We start from the raw sequence: 24,491 nt of genomic DNA on the forward strand, positions 1-24,491 counted from the left end.
TAACATGATAAAAATCAATGGATTTGAACCACATAGAAGAATAGTGTAAATTATTAAAATATAAACATTTAAAAATAACCAACTGTGTTAGTGGCCAATGTATACAGTTACATATCCTGCACACTGAAACCTCAATGTAACTTCATGTCTGACATACTCTATTGCGTTCCCTTACATGGGCTTTTTTGCATGGCAGTTGTGACTTTACTTATCTTCCAAACATGAGATGTCACCACCTCTCTGTGGCTTTCTCTGACCTCTTATTTCTCTACTCCTAAAAACTTTGTCTTCTGTGTGAGCCTAATTAGCTAATTAACATGTGTCACACTGCATTGCTGCAATTTAAGGTTCTGTCTTCTACCTGCTTTCCACTTTTGATCTTCAACTAATGCTGAGAGCTCATTATAGGCAAGGAGTATATTTTACTAATATTCGTATCTTAGTTCTAAGTGCAGTGGCCTAGCACATAATGGACTTTAAATAAAATGACTGAATTACATTTGACAAGTCTGTATAATAAACTACCTCAAGGCCAGGTATGTTGGCTCATGCCTGTAATCCCAGCACTTTAGGAGGCCGAGGCGGGTGGATCACCTGAGGTCAGGAGTTCAAGACCAACCAGCCTGGCCAACATGGTGAAACCCCATCTCTACTAAAACTACAAAAATTAGCCAGGTGTAGTGGCATGTGCCTGCAGTGCTAGCTACTCCAGAGGCTGAGTCACAAGAATCACTTGAGCTTCGGAGGCAGAGGGAGCAGTGAGCTGAGATTGCACCACTGCACTCCAGCCTGAGTAACAGTGTAAAACTCTCTCTCAAATAAACAGACAAATAAACAGACTACACCAAGAGGACCTTAACTTTTAAAACTGAAAAAAAAAAAAAAAAAAAAAAAAAAAAAAAAAAAAAAGTGGACTTAGTTTACAATGTGACCATATTCTGATGACACTTATTTCCCACCCACCCGTACCATCTCTCCTCTCCTTATAGACTGTAGGGCAATTTAGCATTTTGCCTCTGATTTGTTTGTATATCTTGTTCTTTTGTCCCAGTTGGTTAAGGAGATTATAGAGAACAAGATATATTTAGTTTATTTCGTATTCCCATGACAGAAGCCCCTGGTATGTTCCAGATCAATGTTGCTGCCCAAATGGCTTACTTTATGGGTATACATAATTTGCTTATAATTATCAAAGTTTCTAGGTGAAAATGAGTGTAGATTCTACCTTTGATCTTTGATATGATTTGACATCTTTGATCTGATACATGGCTGATTTTGTTTACCATACTTTTAAAAGTCAAAAGTGAGAATGGGCCAGGTATAGTGGCTCACGCCTGTAATCTCAGCACTTTGGGAGGCTGACATGGGTGGATCACGAGGTCACAAGATCAAGACCATCCTGGCCAACATGGTGAAACCCCCATCTCTACTAAAAATATCAAAATTAGCTGGGCGTGGTGGCATGCACCCGTGGTCCCAGCTACTCAGGAGGCTGAGGCAGAAGAGTCACTTGAACCCAGGAGGCGGAGGTTGCAGTAAGTAGAGATTGTGCACTGCACTCCAGCCTGGCGATAGAGTAAGACTCCATCTCAAAAACAAAACAAAATAAAAAAACAAAAGTGAGAATGACTTCTCCTGGGAGGATTGAGTAGATGTACTTTTCCTATTCCTTCCACTAGTAAATCTAAATACCCTAGTCACTACATATGCAACAAAGGTAAAAAGGCTCTAAAAGGGGCCAGGTGCAGTGGCTCACACCTATAATCCCAGTACTTTGGGAGGACAAGGCAAGAGAATTGCTTAAGTCCAAGAGTTCAAGAATAGGCTGGGCAACATAGTGAGACCTTATCTCTACCAAATAGTAATAATAATAATAAATAAATAATAAGAAGAAAAACAGTCAGGTGTGGCGGTGCATGCCTATAGTGTCAGCTACTTGGGAGGCTCAGGTGGGAGGATCACTTGAGCTCAGGAATTCAAGGCTGCAGTGATTCATGATTGCACCACTGTATTCCACCTGGAACAACAGAGCAAGACCCTGTTTAGGATAAAAAAAAAAAAAGACACCAAAAGGTAAAGTGAAGACAGACCTACTAGAGACCCTGGGACTCAAGAAATGATGTGGTACCAAATTCTCTGGGTTTTCCTTTGCCTCCTATATCCTAGACTTGGAGCTGAAGTAGATGGAAACACCAAGTGGCACAAACAAACAAACAAAAGGCCCAACAAACCCCTGCTCTCTCTTGCCAAGAGATCAGGAAAAGGACACTGCCTAGGAAAACAAAAAACTTTCAGACAACAGGCCAAGCATGGTGGCTCATGCCTGTAATCTCAGCACTTTGCGAGTTCAGCACTGGAGGACTGCTTGAGCTCAGAAGTTCAAGAGCAGCCTGGGCAATATGGGGAGACCTCGTTTCTACAAAAAAATTAAAAAATTAACTGAACTTGGTGGTGCACGCCTGTGATCCCAGCTACTCAGGAGGATCACTCGAGCTCAAGTGGCCAAGGCTGCACTGAGCCACGATCGCACCACTGCACTCCACCCTAGGTGACAGAGAGGGACCCCATCTCAAAAGTGAATGAATAAACAGAAATAGATCATAGAAATGTACATCTTAAGAACCTAGGAAAATAAAAACAAAGTGCACCTAAAGCAAGTAGAAGGGAGAAAATTATAAAAACAAAAATGAATGAAATGTAGAACAAAAAAAATGGAGAAAAAATGAAACAGAGCTAACTGGGAGAAAAAAATTCAATAAAATAAGCAAATCTAGCCAATGTGTAAGCATATACTAGATAATGTGTCCTTCAAACCTCTAGCAAGACTAACAAAGAAAAAACAGAAGACATAAATTACCATTTTAAGAATGGTAAAAATATCACTATAAACCCTGCAGACATCAAAAGAGTAAGGAAGGCCAGGCATGGTGGCTCATGCCTGTAATCCCAGCACTTTGGGAGGCCAAGGCAGGCAGATTGCTTGGGCTCAGAAGTTACAGACCAGCAAAACCGCATCACTACAAAAAATAAAATAAAATAAAAATAAAGTAGGCTGGACATGGCAGCGCATGCCTGTAGTGCCAGCCACTGGAGAGGCCGAGAAGGGAGGATCACTTGAGTCTGGGAAGTTGAGGCTGCAGTGAGCTATGATTGCACTACTACACTCCAGCCTAGGTGACAGAGAATGCCCTGTCTCAAAAACAAAAGACAAAAACAAACAGAAAGAATAAGGGACTATACAAACACTGTCAACTTGGACAAAATGGATCAATCTCTTAGAAACACAAACCACGAATCATCCACCTGAAATAGTTATTTGAACAGTCCTATAAAAACTTCTAGGTTAACTAAATTTATAACTTTAAATCTCCTAATAAAGATATCTCCAGGACCAGATTGTTTCACTGGTGAGTTCTACCAAATACTTGAAAAAAAGTTAACACCAATTATACACAATATCTTCTAAAAAGTAGAAGAGAATAGAATGCTTCCAGGCTGGGCATGGTGGCTCAAGCCTGTAATCCTAGCACTTTGGGAGGCCAAGGCGGGTGGATCACGAGGTCAAGAGATCGAGACCATCCTGGTCAACATGGTGAAACCCCGTCTCTACCAAAAATACAAAAAATGAGCTGGGCATGGTGGCACGTGCCTGTAATCCCAGCTACTCAGGAGGCTGAGGCAGGAGAATTGCCCGAACCCAGGAGGCGGAGGTTGCGGTGAGCCGAGATCGCGCCATTGAACTCCAGCCTGGGTAACGAGAGTGAAACTCCATTTCAAAAAAAAAAGAATGCTTCCTAATTCATTTTATGAAGTATTACTCGGATGCCAAACCAAACAAAGATAGCACAAAAAAAGAAAATTATAGACTCAGATCCCTCATAGATACAATAACCCATAAAAAATATTAGAAAATGGCCGGGCACAGTGGCTCATGCCTGTAATCCCAGCACTTTGGGAGGCCGAGGTGGGCGGATCACGAGGTCAAGAGATCAAGACCATCTTGGCCATTATATATATATATTTTTTATTAGAAAACAGAACTGAGAGATATACAATATGACCAAGTAGGACTCATGCAAGGCTGTCTCAATACTTGCAAATCAATCATATTAATCAGATAAAATCACCGTATTAAGAGGCTAAGGAAGAAAAATCATATAATCATATCAGTCAACACCTACAAAACATTTGACAAAAAGTCAATGTTAAAAGTTAATTAAAAAATTTCAAAAAAATAGGAATACAACAGAACTTTCATAACTTAACAAAGATCATCTATAAAAAGACTTACGGTTAACATAACGAAAGAAAAAATACTTTTCCCTTAAAATGGGAAACAAGGCAAGGATGTCCACTCTCACTACTCTTACTCAACACAGTGCTCAAGTTGCAGCCAGTGAAATACAGTAACAAATGGAGATAAAAGGCATACAGACAGAAAAGGAAGATGTAAAACTCTCCATATTTGCAAATGAAATAAAACTATCCATATTTGAAGATGATTGTCTACATTAAAAAAATGACAAATCTATCCGAAAATACTCCTAGAACTGAGTCCAGCAATGTCACAGAATACAAGATACACACAAAATTAACTGTATGCCTAGAGTCTAGTAATGAACACCAAAATTATATATATATACATCACTTTACTCTAAAATTTACATGGAATGACAAGTGAGTCAGAGTATCTAAAACCAATTGCGAAAATAAAGGATAAAGTAGGAGGAATGAGTCTACCCAATTTCAGACTTACAAAGCCAACAGTCCAAGACAGTGGGACTGACAGAGGAATAAACATATAGATCACACACAGCTCAATCCAACAGAATGGAGAACTTAGACTCACACAGATATGCTCAACTGATTTTTGAGAAAGGTGTGACAACAATTCACTGGAGAAAAGATAGGTGCTAGAACACTTGGACACACTATCCATCCCACAAAAAGGAATCTCAAGTTAAATCTCACACTTTACATAAAAATTAATTCAAAATGCATCACAGAATTAAATGTAATATGTGGGCCAGATGCTGTGGCTCATACCTGTAACCCTAGCACCTTAGAAGGCCAAGGCCAAAGGACTGCTCAAGGCCAGAAGTTGAGGACCAGGCTAGTTCTTCAAATTTTTTTGTAGAGAACTTCTGGTTCAGCAACACAGAGACACCCCCATCTCTACAAAAAAATTTGAAAAACTAGCCAGGCATGGCAGTATGTACCTGTAGTCCCAGCTACTTGGGAGGCTGAGGCATGAGGATCATTTGAGCCCAGAACTCTGAGGTTACAGTGAACTGTGACTGTACCACTGTACTCCAGAGTGGGTGACAGAATGAGACCCTGTCTCTAAATTAAAAATGTAATATGTAAAACAATATTACTTTTATTTATTTTTTAAATAGGAGAAAGTCTTTGAGACCTAGGACTAGGCAAAGAGTTAACAGACTTGAAACTAAAAGTATGATCCATAAAAACAACAACTGGTAAATTAGACTTCATCAGAATCAAATATTTTGGCTCTATGAAAGACCCTGTTAAGAAAATGAAAACTACAAACTGGGAGAAAATATTTGCAAACTACATATCTGACAAACATTTGCCAGATTTGTGATCATCAGGGATCATGGAAGAGTAGGGGTGGGGTTCGTGAGTATGGCTATAAAATAGCAACATGAGGCATCCTTGGAATGCATGAAAATGTTCTGTATCTCACTCTTTTTTTTGTAAGAGTTAGATTGAGCTGTATGTGATCTTCATGTATGTATATTCTCACTCTGCTGCCCAGGCTGAGTGCAGTGGCAGGATCACAGCTCATTGCAACCTTGAACTCCTGGGCTTAAAATCCTCCTGCCTCAGATTGCAGAGTAGCTAGGATGATAGGGGCAGGACTAGCTAGCTTTTACATTTTTGTAGAGACCAGATCTTACTATATTGCCCAGGCTGGTCTCAAATTCCTAGCCTCAAGGGATCCTGTGGTCTGACTCCCAAACCACTGGGATAGAAGGTATCAGCCACTGCATGAAGCCATTAACTGTCAATATCACGGTTGTGACATTGTACCATAGTTTTGACAAAATGTTTCCATCAGTGGAAACTTCGTAAAGGGTACAATGAATCTCATTTCTTATGATTGCATGTGAATCTACAATTATCTCAAAAATAAAAGTTTAATAAAAACTTTTTTCTTTTTTGGAGGTAGGGTGTCTGTTGCCCAGGCTGTAGTGCACTGGCACAAAAAAACAGTTCATGGCAACCTTGACCTCCCAGTTTCAAGAGATACTCCCACCTCACCTTCCCAAGTAGCTGGAACCACAAGCACATGCCACCAGAATTAGTTAATTTTTTTTTTTTTGGTAGAGATAGGGTCTCTCTATGTTGCCCAGGCTGATCTCAAGATCTTTGGGCTCAAGCAATCCTCCTACCTCAGCCTCACACCTGTAATCCTAGCACTTTGGGAGGCTGAGGTGACTAGATGGCTTGAAGCCAGGGGTTTGAGGCTAGCCTCGGCAATGTGGCACAACCCATTTCTACAAAAAATAAAAAAAAATTAGCTAGGTGTGGTGATGCATGTCTATAGTCCCAGTTACTGGGGAAGCTGAGGTAGGAGGATCAGTTGAGCCCAGCAGACAGAAGCTGCAAAGAGCCAAGATCACACCACTGCACTCAAGCCAGGGCAACAGAGAGAGACCTTGTCTCTTAATAAATAAATAAACCATACAAAGCACAATCATGACCAACTACCACATATTTCTTAAGTGTGAAAAACCTGAGCATCGACCACATAAACTATTAAATTATTAAATACTAATTTTACCTTTCTACTGTAAATATGTCTTAAAAGAAAATGGTCATTATTTCCAGAGCTACTGGTATTAATAAAAGTCACATGATTACAACTGCAAGGTAATAATCTACACAGTTCTACAGTGACGAATTGTTACTAAAATCTTGAGGTCTAATTTATGTATTTATGCTGCCCTGAAAAAAGCCTAAATTTTCTTAAGAGAGTTGTTAAATTAATGAATAATGTGCATCTTCTACTTGCAAACACTCTTCTGGAAAGTTTCCCATCTATATTCTTCATCTCTAACAGTGAGACTACATACGATTCTAGAAGGGAAACAATAGAAGTTCACTCAGCTACTATGATAAAGCCAAGTAAGATGACTCCATATTAATCTAACTCACTGATTAAAAAAAAAAATACCTACTTAGGATAAACCGCCTGTTTCTCATCTCTTCCATAAATTTTCAACTTCCTCAAAAATTATTCTTAGAGCAAAAAGAAACGTTCAGACAGACCTTATTCAAAAAGTTCTCCCAGCTATAGTACATGCAATTTGGTCTCACATTACCAATTTTCTCTTTTAAAATATGTAAAATTTGCTCCTATATACATTTCTTTAAGTTTATATTCTTACAAAGGATTTGTTCATGGCACGTTTCACTTCATCAGAACCATCTGAATAGATCTGCTGAAATAATTTGTTTAAGGCTGCATCTCCCTCCAACTTTTCATTCTTTTCTTCTTCTTTTATCTCACCAACCAATTTATCCCAATTTCTTGTATAAGGAGATGATGATGGATATAGGTTCTTTACATCTATGAAGTAAAAAGGCAGAAGTAATTAATCAACATGTTTCACTATGTCAGGAATACGTAAACTTTGTGACTATGTATATGGAACATCTTAGCAAACAGTTTAGGTTACTGAATTTCATGTATGCAATAAATGTCTTTCTGATATATACATCAATAACAAAATTCATGTTTCCAAAAACTGAGTCAGTTACCATAATGTAAAATCGGCGATTTCTTTTGAGCAAAATAACTCTTAAGTGTGAACTTTTGACATGTTATACAAAATTAGATTAAAAGCAGAATCTTCAAGTTGATAACAGGAAAAACTAGACAAAAAGTATACAGGAACTTTTATGTTTTCAGAAAAGTTGCAAAGATAGTACAAACAATTCTAAAAACGAAAGTTTTTTTAAAGGCTGCCTAAGAAATCTTTTGTAACTAAAATTTTAATAAACGTTAAAAATGTGACTTTTTCTAAAGTACTTATGTATCTTTCAGACTATAAACAACTTAAAAATAGAAATAATCATCCATGCCACTCCATACTCTCCCCACATCAAAAATGTAAAATTATTTCAATAGGCAGTAACAATAAGCAATTCCTGAATGTTTAAAGTATGACACTTGATGATCTAAAGTTCAATGCCCATATCCCATATACCAAGCAAATAACAGTATTTGTAAGGCACACTGGGGTAAACATAGGCTGCTTGCAGCCAGAGATGCTACTGGCCCACAGGCTCTGGGTACTGCCAAGACTGCATCAAAGACCAAGGGCATCAAGATTTTGGCACACAAATAATTAGAAAATAACTAGCCAACCTAGTAGCTATAGGAGCAGCTCTGGTCACTGTCCACTTAAAATATGACAGCCTCAAATGTCAGCCACATATATAATTATAAAATTTCTAGTAACTATATTACTAAAAAGAATCAGGTGAAATGCAGTCATATTTAACCTAATGTATCAAATATAGTATATTCTGACATGAAACCAAAGGGCTAGGCATGGAGGCTCACGTCTGTAATCTCAGCACTTTGAGAGGCCAAGGTGGGAGAATTACTTGAGGCCGGAAGTGTGAGACCAGCCTGGGCAAGATGGTGAGAGCCCATCTCTACGGGGAAAAAAAAAAAAAAAAAACAAACATTAGCTGGGCATGGTGGCACATGCTGCAGTCCCTGCTACTTGGAAGGCTGGGGTGGGAGAACTTCTTGAGTCCAGGAGGTCAAGGCTACACTGAGCCATGACAGTACCACTGCATTCCAGCCTGGGTGACAAAGCAAGACCTCCCCCACCTCTCAAAAAAAAAGAAACCAACAAAAAAAATGAAGATATTTTATATTCTTTTTTTCATACTAAGTTTTCAAACTGTGGCATATATTTCACATAGCACATCTCAATGCAGACTAGTCATACTTCAAGTGCTCAACAGGTACATGTAGCCAGCAACTACTATATTAGACAACAGAGCTATAGTTTTCAAAAAACCCAATTCAAAATTTCTCCATCTGTACTGTGTTAGGACACACAGATACTAATCTAAATGTTCCTCCCAATACCGCCCTCTACATCCCTTTTGTCAAAATAGCTGAGAAACTACTTAACATCCACCGTTTTTCCACCCTTTCCCTTCACTTGTAAACCAACTTTCTCCACGCTCATTCCTCTTCAAAACACAACACAACACAACACACACAACACCGCCACATAGATTTTTTCATGGTCAAATATATTATTTTGAAAATCCTATCCACCTTCCTTCAACTAGATATCCTTCTATCTTTGTACATTTTTACTAGTAGACAAAGAGAACAAAAAATGCATGCCATGGTAAGTTAAGAGCCTGGGAAACATGGATTTAATTAATCTTAATGCTGATTCCCAGGAAGAATGAGAATAGAGGTTTTAATCTCTATTTTATAGATAAGCAAGTTGGCCCAGATAGGTTAAGTGACTTGCCCTTATCTACTGTCTCCAGCTTGCAATACACAAGAATCTGACAAGCATATTGATTTCTTACAAAAACAGGACAGGAAGAATATCATCCTGAATATCTAAGGTGTTGAGTTTAGAAAAAACTTAACAACACTGAAAAAACATTTATTTTTAATCTCAGAAAAACTGTTAACACCTGGATATGGTAGAACTACTGAGAGATGAGTAATCTAACTTCCCTGCTCATTCACTATCATATCAAATAACCGCACAGATATTCACCTCAGCAAAGATTGTTTCCATTGTTACAAAATGCAACAACAAGCAGTACTCAAGGAGTAGAAAAGGGGTTAACAGAATAACTGGACCCAACTGAGCAGACCTAGGTTTTAGTCCTAGACAATGAGAACTGCTGGATAATCTTGAGCTTAACCTTTCTGAGCCTGTAAAATGGGAGGAATACTAAGGGACTGCCTGTTATACAGGGCTGTTAGAATTAAGTAAGATAATACATTTAAAGTGATTAAATTTTTTTAAAGTTTTAGCTACATATAAACCTCAGCCTAAAAATCTTGGAGTCAGTCCCAAGAGAAGCACATACATCTTTCAAATAAAGTGTGAGGCAGATGCTTAACTAAATACCAACTAGATATATTTCAGTCCTTAAAAAGTATGTTGGTGTTGATCTCCTGATTTTGAAACTTATACCATAGACTACTTAAGATGTAATCATTGGACTAGTTACAACACTATCACTGGGGGAAACTGAGTGAAAGTTACATGGGAATTTCTTATTTTTGTAACTTCTAAATATAAACTTATTTCTAAAGAAATAACTATTCATACACACAAAAATGATATGCTCGATAACTCAGTGTTTTCTAAAAGGTGCCAAAAGGAAATGTGTTTTCTGTTAAAGAAAGCAGTCAAAATCAGAAAAAAGTAGCTGAGATATGTATTAGCTCATTTCAGTCATTAAATCAGACCATTACTTCTAATAAAAAGAAATTTCCCTCCACTCATTAATAAGGCTATTGCTATAAAATTTAATCTTAGGTTGTAGTTCTGAGTGTGCTGTGAATGAGTCCAACAGAAAAATTCTTATCTAATCATTGCATATGCTTAAAATTGACCTCAACACAAAGTTCTGTTTGTTACAGGGTTATATATACAATGAATCCTGGTTTTCTACTCTTCTCCTAGACTTTCCTAAGGTATTCATTACCTATGTGTGTCCATCTCTAAACTGGCAATATGAAATGGGGTAGATACCTTACCCTGTGAAACCCTGAAAATTTCAGAAAGTTAGATGACAGTATCAGTAGAAGTAATAGAAAGGAATAAATAAGAGGGAGAGGGAAAAGGAGAAATATATCAGCAGAGTAAACCAAGTTACAACTCAAAAAGAAACAAGAAGAGCCAATACACAAAAATAAACATCCCCCAACTGATGTCATAAACTTTACATAGTAAACAATAAACCCCAACTCCCTCTGGGATTTTGCTGCCATTCATTTGTATTCTTAGAATTTGAGAAGTTAGAACTTTCACAGGAAGTCTACTTTATATTCATTACAGAGCAATCTTATTACATTCAATGTATCTTATCTTGGGATCATAAACAATGAAAGTAAAAAGCATGTTCATTACTATTTAATTTCAATTACACAACACGATATGAATATAAAGCTCATCAAGGCCAGAAAACAAACCTGCTATGAATTGTTTTGGCGTAGGCACATCTCCTTGCCCCTCTAGCTTTTCCCATCTCACAGCCTCTGGCTTTTTCAGTTTAATTTCAATCTGGAGAAAACACCAAATAAAATCCATTAGTCAATATAAAATACACAAAACAGTAAAAAATGCAGTTTTCTTAAGTTATCAAAAGTTTTGTAAGAATAGTATCTTTGACAGTTTCTTTAAATTATAAAAGGTTAAATTTGAAAAACTGAAACAATTTTGTTTCCACACTCAGAATTCACCCTTGGGAAAACAACATATGTACTCTATAAGCTACAATCAAGGAGAGACTTGAAATACATATGCCTTTTTTTCATCCAAAGCAGTGTTCTGAACCAAGAATGATTCTGCCCTCCAAGGGACATTTATTTAGCCATGTCTGGAGACACTGTGGGTTGTCATATTGGAGTGAGGGGAGAGGTGGTAATTACATCTAGTGAGTAGAGACTACAGTTGCTACTAAACATCCTACAGTGTACCAGGCAATCTTCCAAAATGTCAATAACACCGCTATTTAGAAATTTGATTCTAAAAGAATGACTGCATTTACATGTGCATTTTTTACACCTGTTTTACAGTGGAGAAACTTATTTCACTGTATAAACCTGTTTTACAGTGGAGAAACTTACTTCACTGTATAAACATAATACAACTAACATATTGGCAATCATTCATTCAACGAATAATTACTAAACACCTACTATGAGATAATATAGTCTTCAAGGCTGTGTGAGATTTTTATTTTATTTTTAGAGACAGGGACTTGCTATCTTCTAGGCTGGAGTGCAGCGGAAAGATCACAGCTCACTCCAACTTTTAACTCCTGGGCTCAAGTGATCCTCCAGCCTCAGCTTCCCAAGTAGCTGGGACTACAGACATGTGTCACCACTCCTGGCAATTTTGTTTTTTAATTATTTGTTGAGACAGAGTCTAGGTTGCTCAGGCTGGTCTCAGGCTCCTGGCCTCAAGCCATTCTCCGACCTCAGCCTCCCAAAGTGCTAGGATTACAGAAATGAGCCACCATGCCTGGCTGGATTTTTAAAATATTAAATACATACCCTCAACCATTTGGAAGTATGTGAGATACTTTAAGAAAGTTACAAAAGTTCTAAATAAGTAAATGTTCTAAAAGCTCAGGAGAGACCACACCTGACTGTGAAGAGGAAAAGCTTTATAGACCTTGAAGGGCTTTGAAGGATAGACGTATTTGCAAGAGTAAAGGGGTAGGTCTCCAGAGGCACAGGGAATGGCCTAACCAAAGCAGTGGGGTATGAAAGGACACTACATCAGGGACTACCAAGAAGACTAAGTTCACTTATTAAAATGAAAAGTTAACAGTATCCTAATAGCATCTTTTACTCTCTAATCAAGGCTAGCCCTGAATCTATCCTTACCCCTAACACACAGACACGTAGTATTTTTATCTACCTTTTGTTTTCTTTATTCAAATAATGTTCTCACCTCTGTTTTTAACTGGTTAAAATCAGCATTTTTAGTCCAAATATTAAAGTAAGCACTGTAATAAACATTATATAAAATAGTTTAAATGAACTGAATTAGAATTATATATTCTAATGCTTTTTTCCCTATGAAAAGGATCACTATTTTTGTAAACAGAATTAAAAAGTCAAAAGGCAGACTTAAAAAGAAAAGTCTATTCACCCTTTGGTTCTTTGACTTCTTTTTATCGGATGACTCATTTGAACTAGCAATTCCTAGTAATCTTTATACCATCTGCATTTAGAAAGCACGTTAAAATACCTTAACAAACTGCTAACATAGGGAAATCTACCAATATTTTTAATCAGACATGAAGTGATGGTATATGTATCTGGGATATGGGGTCTCAAGTGTTTATTTTTATTTTCTTTAGGAGCAAAAAAACATAATAAAGAATTATTTTCATAAAAGAAAAATACGAAACAAATGTCAATGAGATAAGGTCAAAGAGTGGTAATCAGCACTTTGGGAGGCCAAGGCAGGCAGATCATCTGAGGTCAGGAGTTCAAGACCAGCCTGGCCAACATGGGGAAACCCCCATCTCTACTAAAAATACAAAAACTAAACAGGCATGGTGGCACATGCCTGGAGTCCCAGCTACTTGGGAGGCTGAGACAGAATTGCTTGAACCTGGGAGGCAGAGTCTGCAGTGAACTGAGATCATGCTGCTGCACTCCAGCCTGGGCAACAGAGTAAGACTCTGTCCAAAAAAAAAAAAGAAAGAAAAAGTATAGTATCTTTGATGTAATTTACATGTTTAAACTACACACATAAAAACATTATTTCATAAGAATCTCTAGAATTCCCTAAAGTGAACAATTAATTTTTTATAAAGTAATATCCACCACCAACATTTTCTCATATACAGTATTAAGTGATAGTATTTGGTTACTTTAAGTTGTCGCTGCTACAGTATTTATCAAAAGGGGACATAAATCCAACAGAAGGCAACGACACAGCAACAGTTACTAATAACTTAATTTTATCTGAAAAATTAAAATTGCATCTTGCTTAATTTTCAACTCATCTAAAAAAATGAGGGCCTGGAAAGTACTGTGTACACCACCACACTAAACTTGGCCACTGGCCCCTATATTCACACTTCACATTCCCGTAACTATGTATATACTGTCTATGAAAAGTTTCTTGTTTTACCTGAAGAGCAGCACAGAGTAGCATTCACATTTACTGAAAGGCACTATAACCTCAGTAACTGTGCAGTATGAACAAGAGAACTTTATAAAGCCAAAGGCAAAGCTCTTAGTAACAACCTGTTTCACCTGACACAAGCTGACCTCAACTTGAAATTATACTTAATCCATTCATTAAAATAACTACATGTAATAAACCATTTAAAGTAGCTTTTTAAAAAAGGTAAAAGGGACCAGGTGTGGTGGCTCACACCTGTAATCCTGGTGCTTTGGAAGGCTGAAGTGGGAGGATCACTTGAGCCCAAGAGATGGAGACTATTGAGCCATGATCACTCCAATACACTCCAGCATAAGCAAGAGGGAGACCCTTTCTCCCCCTCCACAAAAAAAAGTAAAAGGGAGGAACTAATTCCCTATTAATTCCTTTTTGCACTTAATTCACTTTCAATGTCTGTACATGCTTTTAAAAATGAAGTTTTAAGTCTTGATGATTCTAGCACATAGTTCCAGAATTAGCACCAGTACAATTTCAGAGGTTTTTATTGCAACCATTAACAAACCATTCTATTTTAAGTAAAAAATACATTAAAAGTAACTTAAAACTTTAGTAGATTGCTTGAATGTTACTCTCATATGTACAGGGAAAGTTTTCAAGGTGTTGATATCTCAAAAGAGTATTCACAGGTTATCCATAAGAATGCCTACTGTGCTGGATCATTAATTCTCAACATTATCATGTATTACCATTATTACCATCCACTTCTAAAGTTTCTTCTGCATAGCAGAGAGTTTAATTCTTTCCAATCAAAGAAACTTTAGATTTAATGAGATGTCATTACTCTTAAGCAAATCGTGATATCCAGACACCACTGTCTTAAGTGGTAATAAGATCACACTTACTGCTACAGACTGACATGAAGGAATCTTTCCCAGGGACTAAAGAGCTAGGGCAATTTATTGGCAAACTTTTGAGAACCATATACTTCAAGATTGTACTCATTAAATAACGGTTCCCCTGATCTTCAGAATACAGCCTTCCCAACATACTCTTACAGAGCTCTTTCCCAACATACTCTAACAGAGCTCTTTGCACATTTAATTGCATCGAATTCCTTTGTCTGGTAATAGCTCAGTCTTTGAGCCCAAACTAACACACCTACCTTGTTTCTACACTAAAGTATTTCTACAATCACTTTTTAAATGCAAAAAAAGGGCAATGAATGGAGAAGAACTGAAAGGTCTTCCCAGGCTTCTAACAGCTCATTTCAAATATTTGCCAAGTACCTACTTTGAACCAGAAACAGAGCTGGTACCTAAGGACACAACCTCTGTTCCTCTTAAAGTAATCAATCAGAAGAGACATTCCCATAAACAAAAAGATTCCAGTATGTGCCATGAGTAGTGACTGACCTATGTATCAGGAAACATCGAATTATCTGAAAGGAAACATGCTAGAATGTTACCTAACTGGTGAGTCTGAGTCATTACTTCCTAAGCTCCTTTATCTTTTCCAGACTTTCTATGACATGAACTTACTGCATTTACAGGTTGAATAAAAATCTAAATAATGAAAATAAAACACTAAGAATAGGCCAGGCGCGGCGGCTCACGCCTATAATCCCAGCACTTTGGGAGGCCGAGGTGGGCAGATCACAAGGTCAAGAGATCGAGACCATCCTGATCAACAAGGCGAAACCCCGTCTCTACTAAAAATACAAAATTTAGCTGGGCATGGTGGCGCATGCCTGTAGTCCCAGCTACTCGGGAGGCTGAGGCAGGAGAATTGCTTGAACCCAGGAAGCGGAGGTTGCGGTGAGCTGAGATCGTGCCATTGCACTCCAGTCTGGGTTAACAACAGCGAAACTCCGTCTCAAAAAAAAAAAAAACAAAAAACAAAAAACCACTAAGAATAGTACTAGAAACACTTATTGAGCTCTTATTAACCTGTGTGCTACATGCTTCATGTATATCATCTTACTTAATAGAATCACCCCATAAAAAAAGATTGTTATCCATATTTTAGAGATGAGAGAGCCAAGATATGAAATAATCTCCTGTAAGTGCCTTTTTTAGCCAAAATTTGTGCTTATTTCTGAGGAAATAAGCAGGGGTTGATAATAAGATAAAAATCAGTTGTATAATTAGTAGAGTCACAAATCGGTGCCATTCGTTGGATGTATGACCATAAGCAAGCAACTTAATCTCAGTGAGCCTCAGTTTCTCCTATAAAATGATACTAGGAGGCCCTGATTCATTTAGGGTTCTCAAAAAGATTAAATGACATTATGTATGAAAAGAATAAAGAACCGTGTCTGGCAAATAACAATAGAATGCTATTATCAGTATCCTCATCATTATAATCAGCTAAAAAACCTGGGCAAATTATTGAACATCTTTAAGTTCCTCTACCTGTAAACTGGGGATAAAAATACCTAGACCATCCAGTAACTGTAAGAATTACATGAGATAATACACAGTACAATGCCTGGCATGTGATACAACAGTCAAAACAGCTATTGTAATTCTCCACAGGTCAAATAAAATGGGACTGATTAAATAAGCTACAATATATGCATACACTGAAATACTTTGCTGTTGAATATGTAAGGGCATGACAAAAGTATCAACAAAGTGTAGCTGTTTAAAAATTATGTAGAGCAAAATTCTTCTTTCAAAAATACATGAATATACATTACAAAATATAGAAAAAAAGTACATTCCAAGATCTACAATTTGTGATTTTCAAAACTAATTCAATTAAAAAAAAAGCAAACAAATCTCATTATTATCAACACCACTGTATCAAAAAAGCAAAACAAAACAATTTTTAAAACTCTCATATCTATGTATCAGACAAGCAGGAACATCCTGCCCAGATACCCCATTCCATTATATTATCACCAGGATTTTTCTTTAACACACATATATTCTTCTATGAACATTAAGAAAAAGGATTCACTCCTAAACTTCTCAAATTTTAGTGGGTGAAGAGAAAAGGAGGCTATTTTGTTTCTAAGACATACATATTTATTTCTCATAATTCCAGGCCTTCGTATTTTATAAATGTATAATACAGAAAAATTACTATGACTAAAAATAGAACATTTTCACAATGGCAAATTCACCCAAAAGACTGAGAATTATTATTATTATTATTATTTGGGAGATGGGAGTCTCACTCTGCCACCCAGGAGGCTGGAGTACAGTGAAGCAATCTCTGCTCACTGCAACCTCCAACTCCCCGGTTCAAGCAACTCTCTTGCGTCAGTGTACCAAGTAGCTGGGACTACAGGTGCCTGTCACCACACCCAGCTAATTTTTTTCTATTTTTAGTAGAGACAGGGTTTCATCATGTTGGCCAGGCTGTTCTCAAACTCCTGACCTCGGTGATCTGCCCGCCTTGGCCTACTGAAGTGCTGGGATTACAGTTATGACCCAACATGCCCAACTTGAGAATTCGAAATCTTAAAGGGAATAAAATTTAATTTTTAAAATGAGTATTTTACAATATGGGTGCCACTAAAGTCACAATTCTGAGACTGATGAGAGAACGGTGTCATGAAATTAACAAGATGAAATGAAAGAAATACAGTTTCTTAATTTCTTTTTCTTTTTTTTAAGAGACCTTCAAATCAAAGTTTCTTAATTTCTAAAAAAATTAACAGGCTGACATGAAAGCTGATATTCAGTAAAAGCTAGCAGTAACTATCAGATACTGAAAAAATATAAACCCTGGCTTGAAAAAACGTATTAGATATTAGATTGCAAGATAGTTAAGAAATACTATTACGTTAATTTCAGGGTTTTATCCCTTCCTCCTCCTACTTTCATCACAAATTATATATCACTCAAATTAATAACATTTAACCACTGGCTACTGCAACATTCTTTAATCTTCAAAGTGGGAAAGAGAAGACAATTCCCAAAAGCAAAGAAATCACCCTTTTAAGCTGCAAATTTTACAGATTTCTAATATTAAGCAGATTCTCCTCTGAAAAATGCATCCTTTCTCAATTAACAAAGGTCCAAGATATCTGAATGATCAAGACATCTGAATGCATGAAAAACAAATTACTTTTAGTACTATTCTCTCTTAGTGTCCATGAAGTAAGCCTCAGTAACCCAGAGATTTTATTTTTAGTGTTTTAATATTGTCTCCCTCTTCTGTATGCAAAAGGAAATTCAAAGACGTTTTCATTTATTTCCCTTAAGACATAATCAAGAAAACTTCTTTCGATTTGTTCCCCCCCTAAATAGTTAAGAGTTAGTAATCTAACAAGATTATGAGTGTGTCAAAATATATATAAAATGTGGAGATACCAGGGTCAGGACAAGAAACATCGTAATTCTTTAGAAAACAACCTTAGAATCTCAAACTTAGAAAAACGTAAGCAAAGTTGTACTAGTTTGGTTGACAGTCAGAAGTGTATGTCTCCTGGGCCAGGTTGAACAATTTGGTTAACTAGGTAAACTTGGGGAAAGTATTTAAAGTCCTTTAACGTCAGATTTTTTTTCCACCTGTAAAACTTAGAATAAAAATACTCTCCCGATGTCATGGGACCAAAACCAGAACCCAACTTTAATTCATTCATTGAACTAAACACACTCAGTGCAATGCATGTGGTGAGGGCAGCCAAGTTTAGGAAATAAAAATACAGCATGAAACATACTTACATAATGAAAAGTTATTCATTGTTTATCTGAAGTACAAACTTAAGTGAGTACTTTAGCTGGGAACCCTAACTGGAGCACATACAAAGATACAAATAAGACATGCTTCTTAGCCTCAAAGGGTTACATAGGAACGAGGGACATGAAATGTACACATAAACAAACTACTATACAAGGAAGAAAAGCAGTCACTTGGCATTTAAAGAGGAAAGGGGCAGAAAACGAAAACTGAGAACAATATAGTTGAAGAATGGTTAAAATTAACAAATCCAAGACTCAAAAGAGAAAAATGAATTAGAGATGAGAGTGCTTAATTACAACCTCAACTCTAGCTGCACAGGTGTATATTTACCACACGTGATATTCTTCCACCATATGAGGTGGCTCAGTAACATAAGTTCTTAAGTCATTTATCATTTATTCACACTCAATTTAAATTACTTCAAATGGACATGCATTAGCAATCGCTCTCTCTTTTTTTTAAAGTCTCACTCTGTTGCTCACGCTGGAGTGCAATGGCGTGATCTCAGCTCACTTGCATTAGCATTCTCTTGATAGACACATACCCAAAAAGTCAAATTCATAATTTCCTGAACTACAGCCCTCTCAAATCTACCTACAGTTTTGTGTCGGATTACTCAAAATTCTTTTATTAAACAAATTCTATACTATGTGGATATGGCCAGTGACAGACCAAAATCCTGGTAAGATTTCATCTTTCCTCACCTTCTATTGTCCCAAGCAGCTATTTCATAAATCTGCCTCAAAATTAATCAGCTTTGTTCTTAATAATCTCCAAATAAACAGGCAGAGCCTTTTTAACTAGATGCAAAAAACTACTTCACTGTGCACTTCCTGCTCCAACCTTCTGCAGCTATCTCCTTTCTGCAGGCCTAATTATCATTCTTCATGACACAGGCCAACCCTGATCCTGTTCCAGAATAAGAAATTTCCCATGTCCTTAGAACTTCAACTTAATAAATATAAACACAGTATGCTGTAGGACTTGAGTATAACAAAGGAGTAGTAGGCCCAGTGCAGTAGCTCATGCCTGTAATCCCAGCACTCCGGGAGTCCGAGGAGAGCAGATCACGAGGCTGGGAGATGAGCCCATCCTGGCCAACATAGTGCAACCCCCATCTCTACTAAAAGTACAAAAATTTGCTGGGTATGGCAGTGTGTGCCTGTAATCCCAGCTATTCGGGAGGTTGAGGCAGGAGAATCACTTGAATCCAGGAGGCGGAGGTTGCAGTAAGCCAAGATCATGGCACTGAACTCCTGTCTGGCAACAGAGCTAGACTCTTGTCTCCAAAAAAAAAAAGCCTACCTACATCATTTATTCCCATTAACTCATCATTTATCATATACCTTCACACAATTCTATCCAGCTGAAAGGATTCCAGTCCACAGCCCTCTTTTCAAAAGTGCTGAAAGTTCAGTCTTATAGTCATTTTGTGCCTAGACTAAATTCACAGGGCAAGCAAAGATTCAGTCAGATTTTTACATTTTCAATTCAGTACTTTTCCTACTAAATTACACTACTATCTACATCTTTTGAGTGATATTCCCTTAATATTAATTCTATTGTATATCTTTACCTCTTTCTAAAAACATAAAGGAATCTAAAATTTACTTTAATTAAATAATTCATTCATTGTTCCTTCATAATAATCTAAAATTCGGTTTAATTGAAAAAAAAAAAAAAGGTCAGGTGTTCGAGACCGGCCTGGCCAACATTGTGAAACCCCATCTCTACTAAAAATACAAAAATTACGGTGTGGTGGTGCATGCCTGTAGTCCCAGCTACTTGGGAGGCTGAGGCAGGAGAATCAACTTAAATCCAGGAGGCAGAGGTTGCAGTGAGCCAACACCACGTCACTGCACTGCAGCCTGGGTGACAGAGAGCGAGACTCCGTCTCAAAAAAAAAAAAAAAAAAGTAGATTCATCTTTATAACAGCTTATATTTTTAACTGTGTGAGATAGTGTGAGAAAAGTATTTGTACATCAAAGCAGACAAAACCGACAAGTTCAAGAGAAGAGACATTGTCAGATCAAATCTTGCAGGCCGAGTTTATCTATCTTTTAAAAAAAATCTTACTGAAAACCATTGCCGGGCACGGTGGCTCACGCCTGTAATCCCAGCACTTTGGGAGGCCGAGGCGGGTGGATCACGAGGTCAAGAGATCGAGACCATCCTGGTCAACATGGTGAAACCCCGTCTCTACTAAAAATACAAAAAAATTAGCTAGACATGGTGGTGCGTGCCTGTAATCCCAGCTACTCGAGGCTGAGGCAGGAGAATTGCCTGAACCCAGGAGGCAGAGGTTGCGGTGAGCCGAGATCTCGCCATTGCACTCCAGCCTGGGTAACAAGAACGAAACTCTGTCTCAAAAAAAAAAAAAACATTGTATCTGTCCTAATAAGTGCACAAACCTTACATAAACTGGATTTTTAGACTTTACTGTACTAGAATTTGAGAGGTAAAATAACCCTAATACTAAAAAAATATCATCCTTATTTTCCTGTCCCTTTTAAAGATATGTGGCTGAAAGAATCTACAAGCTTATAAACACATGGGTGATCAGTTTACCAGTACTTCTATAATTCTGAAATATTACTAGTAACAACCCTTTCAAATTGTCTTACCTTTGTTGAAAGTACTTTAAATGTGCTCTGTTCTGGTATTATAGGATGAAGAAGTTCCAGTTTCAAATTGTAATCCTCTCCAGAAGGAAGTTTAACCAAAGCAGACAACTAATGAACACAAAATTAGCATCACATTTTGCAAATGTATATAATGGAGGGCAAAAAACTTAAGATAAAATAATTACAAAACTTCAATAATGTTACAAATTATTTTAAACACTATATATGGAATATTAGAGAACCTGAAAAGGTTCATAAAGATTTAATAACCTTTTTTTCCCATCTGATATCCTTGACACAAATTCTTACATACATCGTTAAATAGCAGAAACGAGTAAGTTTCATAATATTTATCATATATTTAATCACACCTATTTGACATTTAGATCTCAAGAAAACAAAATATACAAAAGCAAAATGATATATAACAAAAGGCTATTCGTGTGCAAAACATCCAGTTCCACCACTACCTCTTTTAAATCATCTATCATGAAGTTCTCTACTAAATGCTAAGAAATCAAGTGGTTAAGTCATACTCATAAGGTTGGGAACGGTGGTTCATGCCTATAATCCCAGCACTTTGGGAGGCAGAGGTGGGTGGATCCCATGAGGTCCAGAGTTTGAGAACAGCCTGGCCAGCATGATGAAACACCGTCTCTACAAAAATTAGCTGCGCACAGTGGCATATGCCTATAGTCCCAACTACTCAGGAGGCTGAGGCAGAATAATTGTTTGAACCCAGGAGGAGGAGCTCAATTACAGTGAGCTGAAATCACACCACTGCACTTCAGCCTGGGCAAGAAAGAGACTCTGTCTTAAAAAAAAAAAAAGAAAAAAAAAGTCATACTCATTTAACATGGTTAGTCAATTCTAAGACATGTGTGATCACAAAAGTAACTAAACCTTTTTCATTAAGTACACAAGTATAACCAAATCACATTATCTTACTAATATAACCTAGTTCTGCTTTGAATTTCAAACCTAAAGAAAAAAAAAAAACACCTAGCTATAACTTACAACATGTTTATTCTTATTTCAAAGCAATGGCTTCAGATTTTATTCAGCATTTTCCACATCATCTCAGGAAGAAATGGCATTTATCTGATAAACTGTTACAGATTATTCTGCAATATACTAATTTGCAAATAATAGTAATCAACATTGAAAAATGATTTAAAGTCTAACGACCTGTTTTTCTGAAAATTCCACATTTACGTCATTCTTCTGAACATTCTTGATCATAAGCGTAATGACTACTTGAGATTCTGTTTGATACCAGTCATACCTATTACAAAAAAAGAAAAATAACATTTCTAATTTTTTTAAAGCTGTTGTCAAAACAAAAACTAGTCTGATAAATAACAAGAGCTCCACCTGGAGGAAGAAAACAGCAAAGTAGCTACTGATTCACAGAATCAACTTTATATAACTAGTTTTTATGCTCCGTCCCAATGAAAAAAAACAGTAAGGTAGATGGTGTTCAAACCTTTCCAGTAGACTTAAATACTTACATGATTTTCTGGGTTCTGATTCATATCTCTAGCGCTATTGTGCTTAAGCTAATATAAATATTAAAGATATCATTTATTTTAAACAGCTAATATTAATATGCCATCAACAGAGTTTTACACTCTCATTTCATCCAAATACTAAAGATAAACCCTTAAATCCCTATTTTACAGAGGAGAAACTTAAGCTCGGAAAGGTGAAGCAATAAGCCAGTCAGCAGCAGTAGTGCACTGGACCCAGGTCAGCCTGAATCAACAATCCAAACTCCTGTAACTGAAGTTGGAAGCAGATAGACTTGAGCACAGGAAATGGGGCAAATGAGCTAAAATTAAAATCATATAAAGTTTAACTGTGGCAGGCACAACATGAAATACAACACTTTCCTTCAATCTCAAGATACACAAGAAGACTAATGGATCTAGATTCTAATTCTGTGCACCTTTTGTTCTGAAAGCTATAGAAAAGTAGGAATTCTCACTTTCAAATTAGACTAGATTAAAAGCTCCCTGAGGGCAGGGCTGTTTATTCTGTCCCTATTACACTCCTAGGATCAAGTATACACATATATTAAGTCAGATGTTAGATTATTTTATGCTCTGGACACCTTATTATTTCATGGTTATGTGCCCTACTCCTGCTGCTAACACTAGGGCAAGTAAAAGTCCATTATCTACCAGGTGCTTGGAGTTTCATTCTATATCTCCCTACAACGACCATGAACAGATTCTTTTAACATTTCCAGGCCATTTTAGGTAATGATATCCAAAATCACCTTGATTAAAGAAGTGAACTTTAAGAGTCTCAGTTCCTTTTGCAATTCAGTAAGGATGCAAAGCTCCAGATCAATAGTTTGTGTTTCTTTCTGTTACAGTCCTAAGAATAGAAGCTGTACACAGGCTAATGAATAATTAAAAGTCAAAGACTTGCTAGTTGTTTATTCAATATTACAACTGCTGCCCTCAGCAATACTAACTTTCAACTCATATATAATGTTCCCATGAAAAATCTGCTCCAAATATAAAAGGCACGGTAAGTTACAATTCTGTTTAGTCTACTACTAACTCGTTTACCTATGAAGTAACATAAACTTAACTGGAAGAGACCCCCTTTAACATATGGAAAGGTAATGTAATATGAAACCAAGTGAAGCAACTTTAAAGATGAGAAATGATTTAAATTTAACTTAAGTATAACTATTAATCCTTAAACAGCCTTAAAATTAGCTTTACATAAGGCTACTGCCACAATGTTAGAAAACAAACACTAAGGATCACATGGTAAGAATTTGCTTACTTTGTATTAAATTACAGGGGTTTTTCCCCCCTTTAGGCTATCACCCATTGTTTAATGAAAAAGAAACACTTACTTGATTTTTGACTGATGAATCCACTGGGATGCAGATTGATATTGGCAAGTTGAAAGAGAAAGATTTTTACAAGTCAGTTTAGCAACTGTATATTAAAATATATGTATAATTATTTACCCAATACTGCAGTTATTTTGATATGAAATAACTACATGAAAACTTCAAGACAAAGTATAGTGACTGTAATCGTTAAATACAACTAGTCTTCAAAAAAATTAGAATGTTCGGCATTTAAAAAAATCTTAGTTTCAATTTCAGAAAAGATTTTTTTCTCTAAAATAACAGACCTTTAAATAACAGAAAACTTCTAAAGGCATGATTAGAAAAGGTTGCTTATATAAAATGGTCAGTTCTAAGATTCAGCAACCCCCTAAACCAAAATAGCATTGTTT

At 36.8% G+C, this 24,491-nt stretch overlaps 1 protein-coding gene across 4 annotated transcripts in view; it reads right to left on the reverse strand.

Annotated features, from left to right (window-relative positions):
- SUGT1 (SGT1 assembly cochaperone of MIS12 kinetochore complex) overlaps window positions 1–24,491 on the reverse strand; it is a 51,895-nt gene that overhangs the window by 14,620 nt on the left and 12,784 nt on the right. For all 4 annotated transcript variants that reach the window (XM_035296998.3, XM_017971137.4, XM_054252693.2 and 1 more), the window contains 5 exons: window positions 24,100–24,122; window positions 22,413–22,509; window positions 21,225–21,332; window positions 11,228–11,318; window positions 7,419–7,600 (listed from right to left, as the gene is read on the reverse strand). In XM_035296998.3, coding sequence (XP_035152889.3) covers window positions 7,419–7,600; window positions 11,228–11,318; window positions 21,225–21,332; window positions 22,413–22,509; window positions 24,100–24,122 — 501 coding nt within the window. The remainder of the gene's footprint in view (window positions 1–7,418; window positions 7,601–11,227; window positions 11,319–21,224; window positions 21,333–22,412; window positions 22,510–24,099; window positions 24,123–24,491) is intronic.

Source organism: Callithrix jacchus, chromosome 1 (assembly GCF_049354715.1).
Source record: "Callithrix jacchus isolate 240 chromosome 1, calJac240_pri, whole genome shotgun sequence".
In the NCBI taxonomy this organism is placed as follows: domain Eukaryota; kingdom Metazoa; phylum Chordata; class Mammalia; order Primates; family Cebidae; genus Callithrix; species Callithrix jacchus.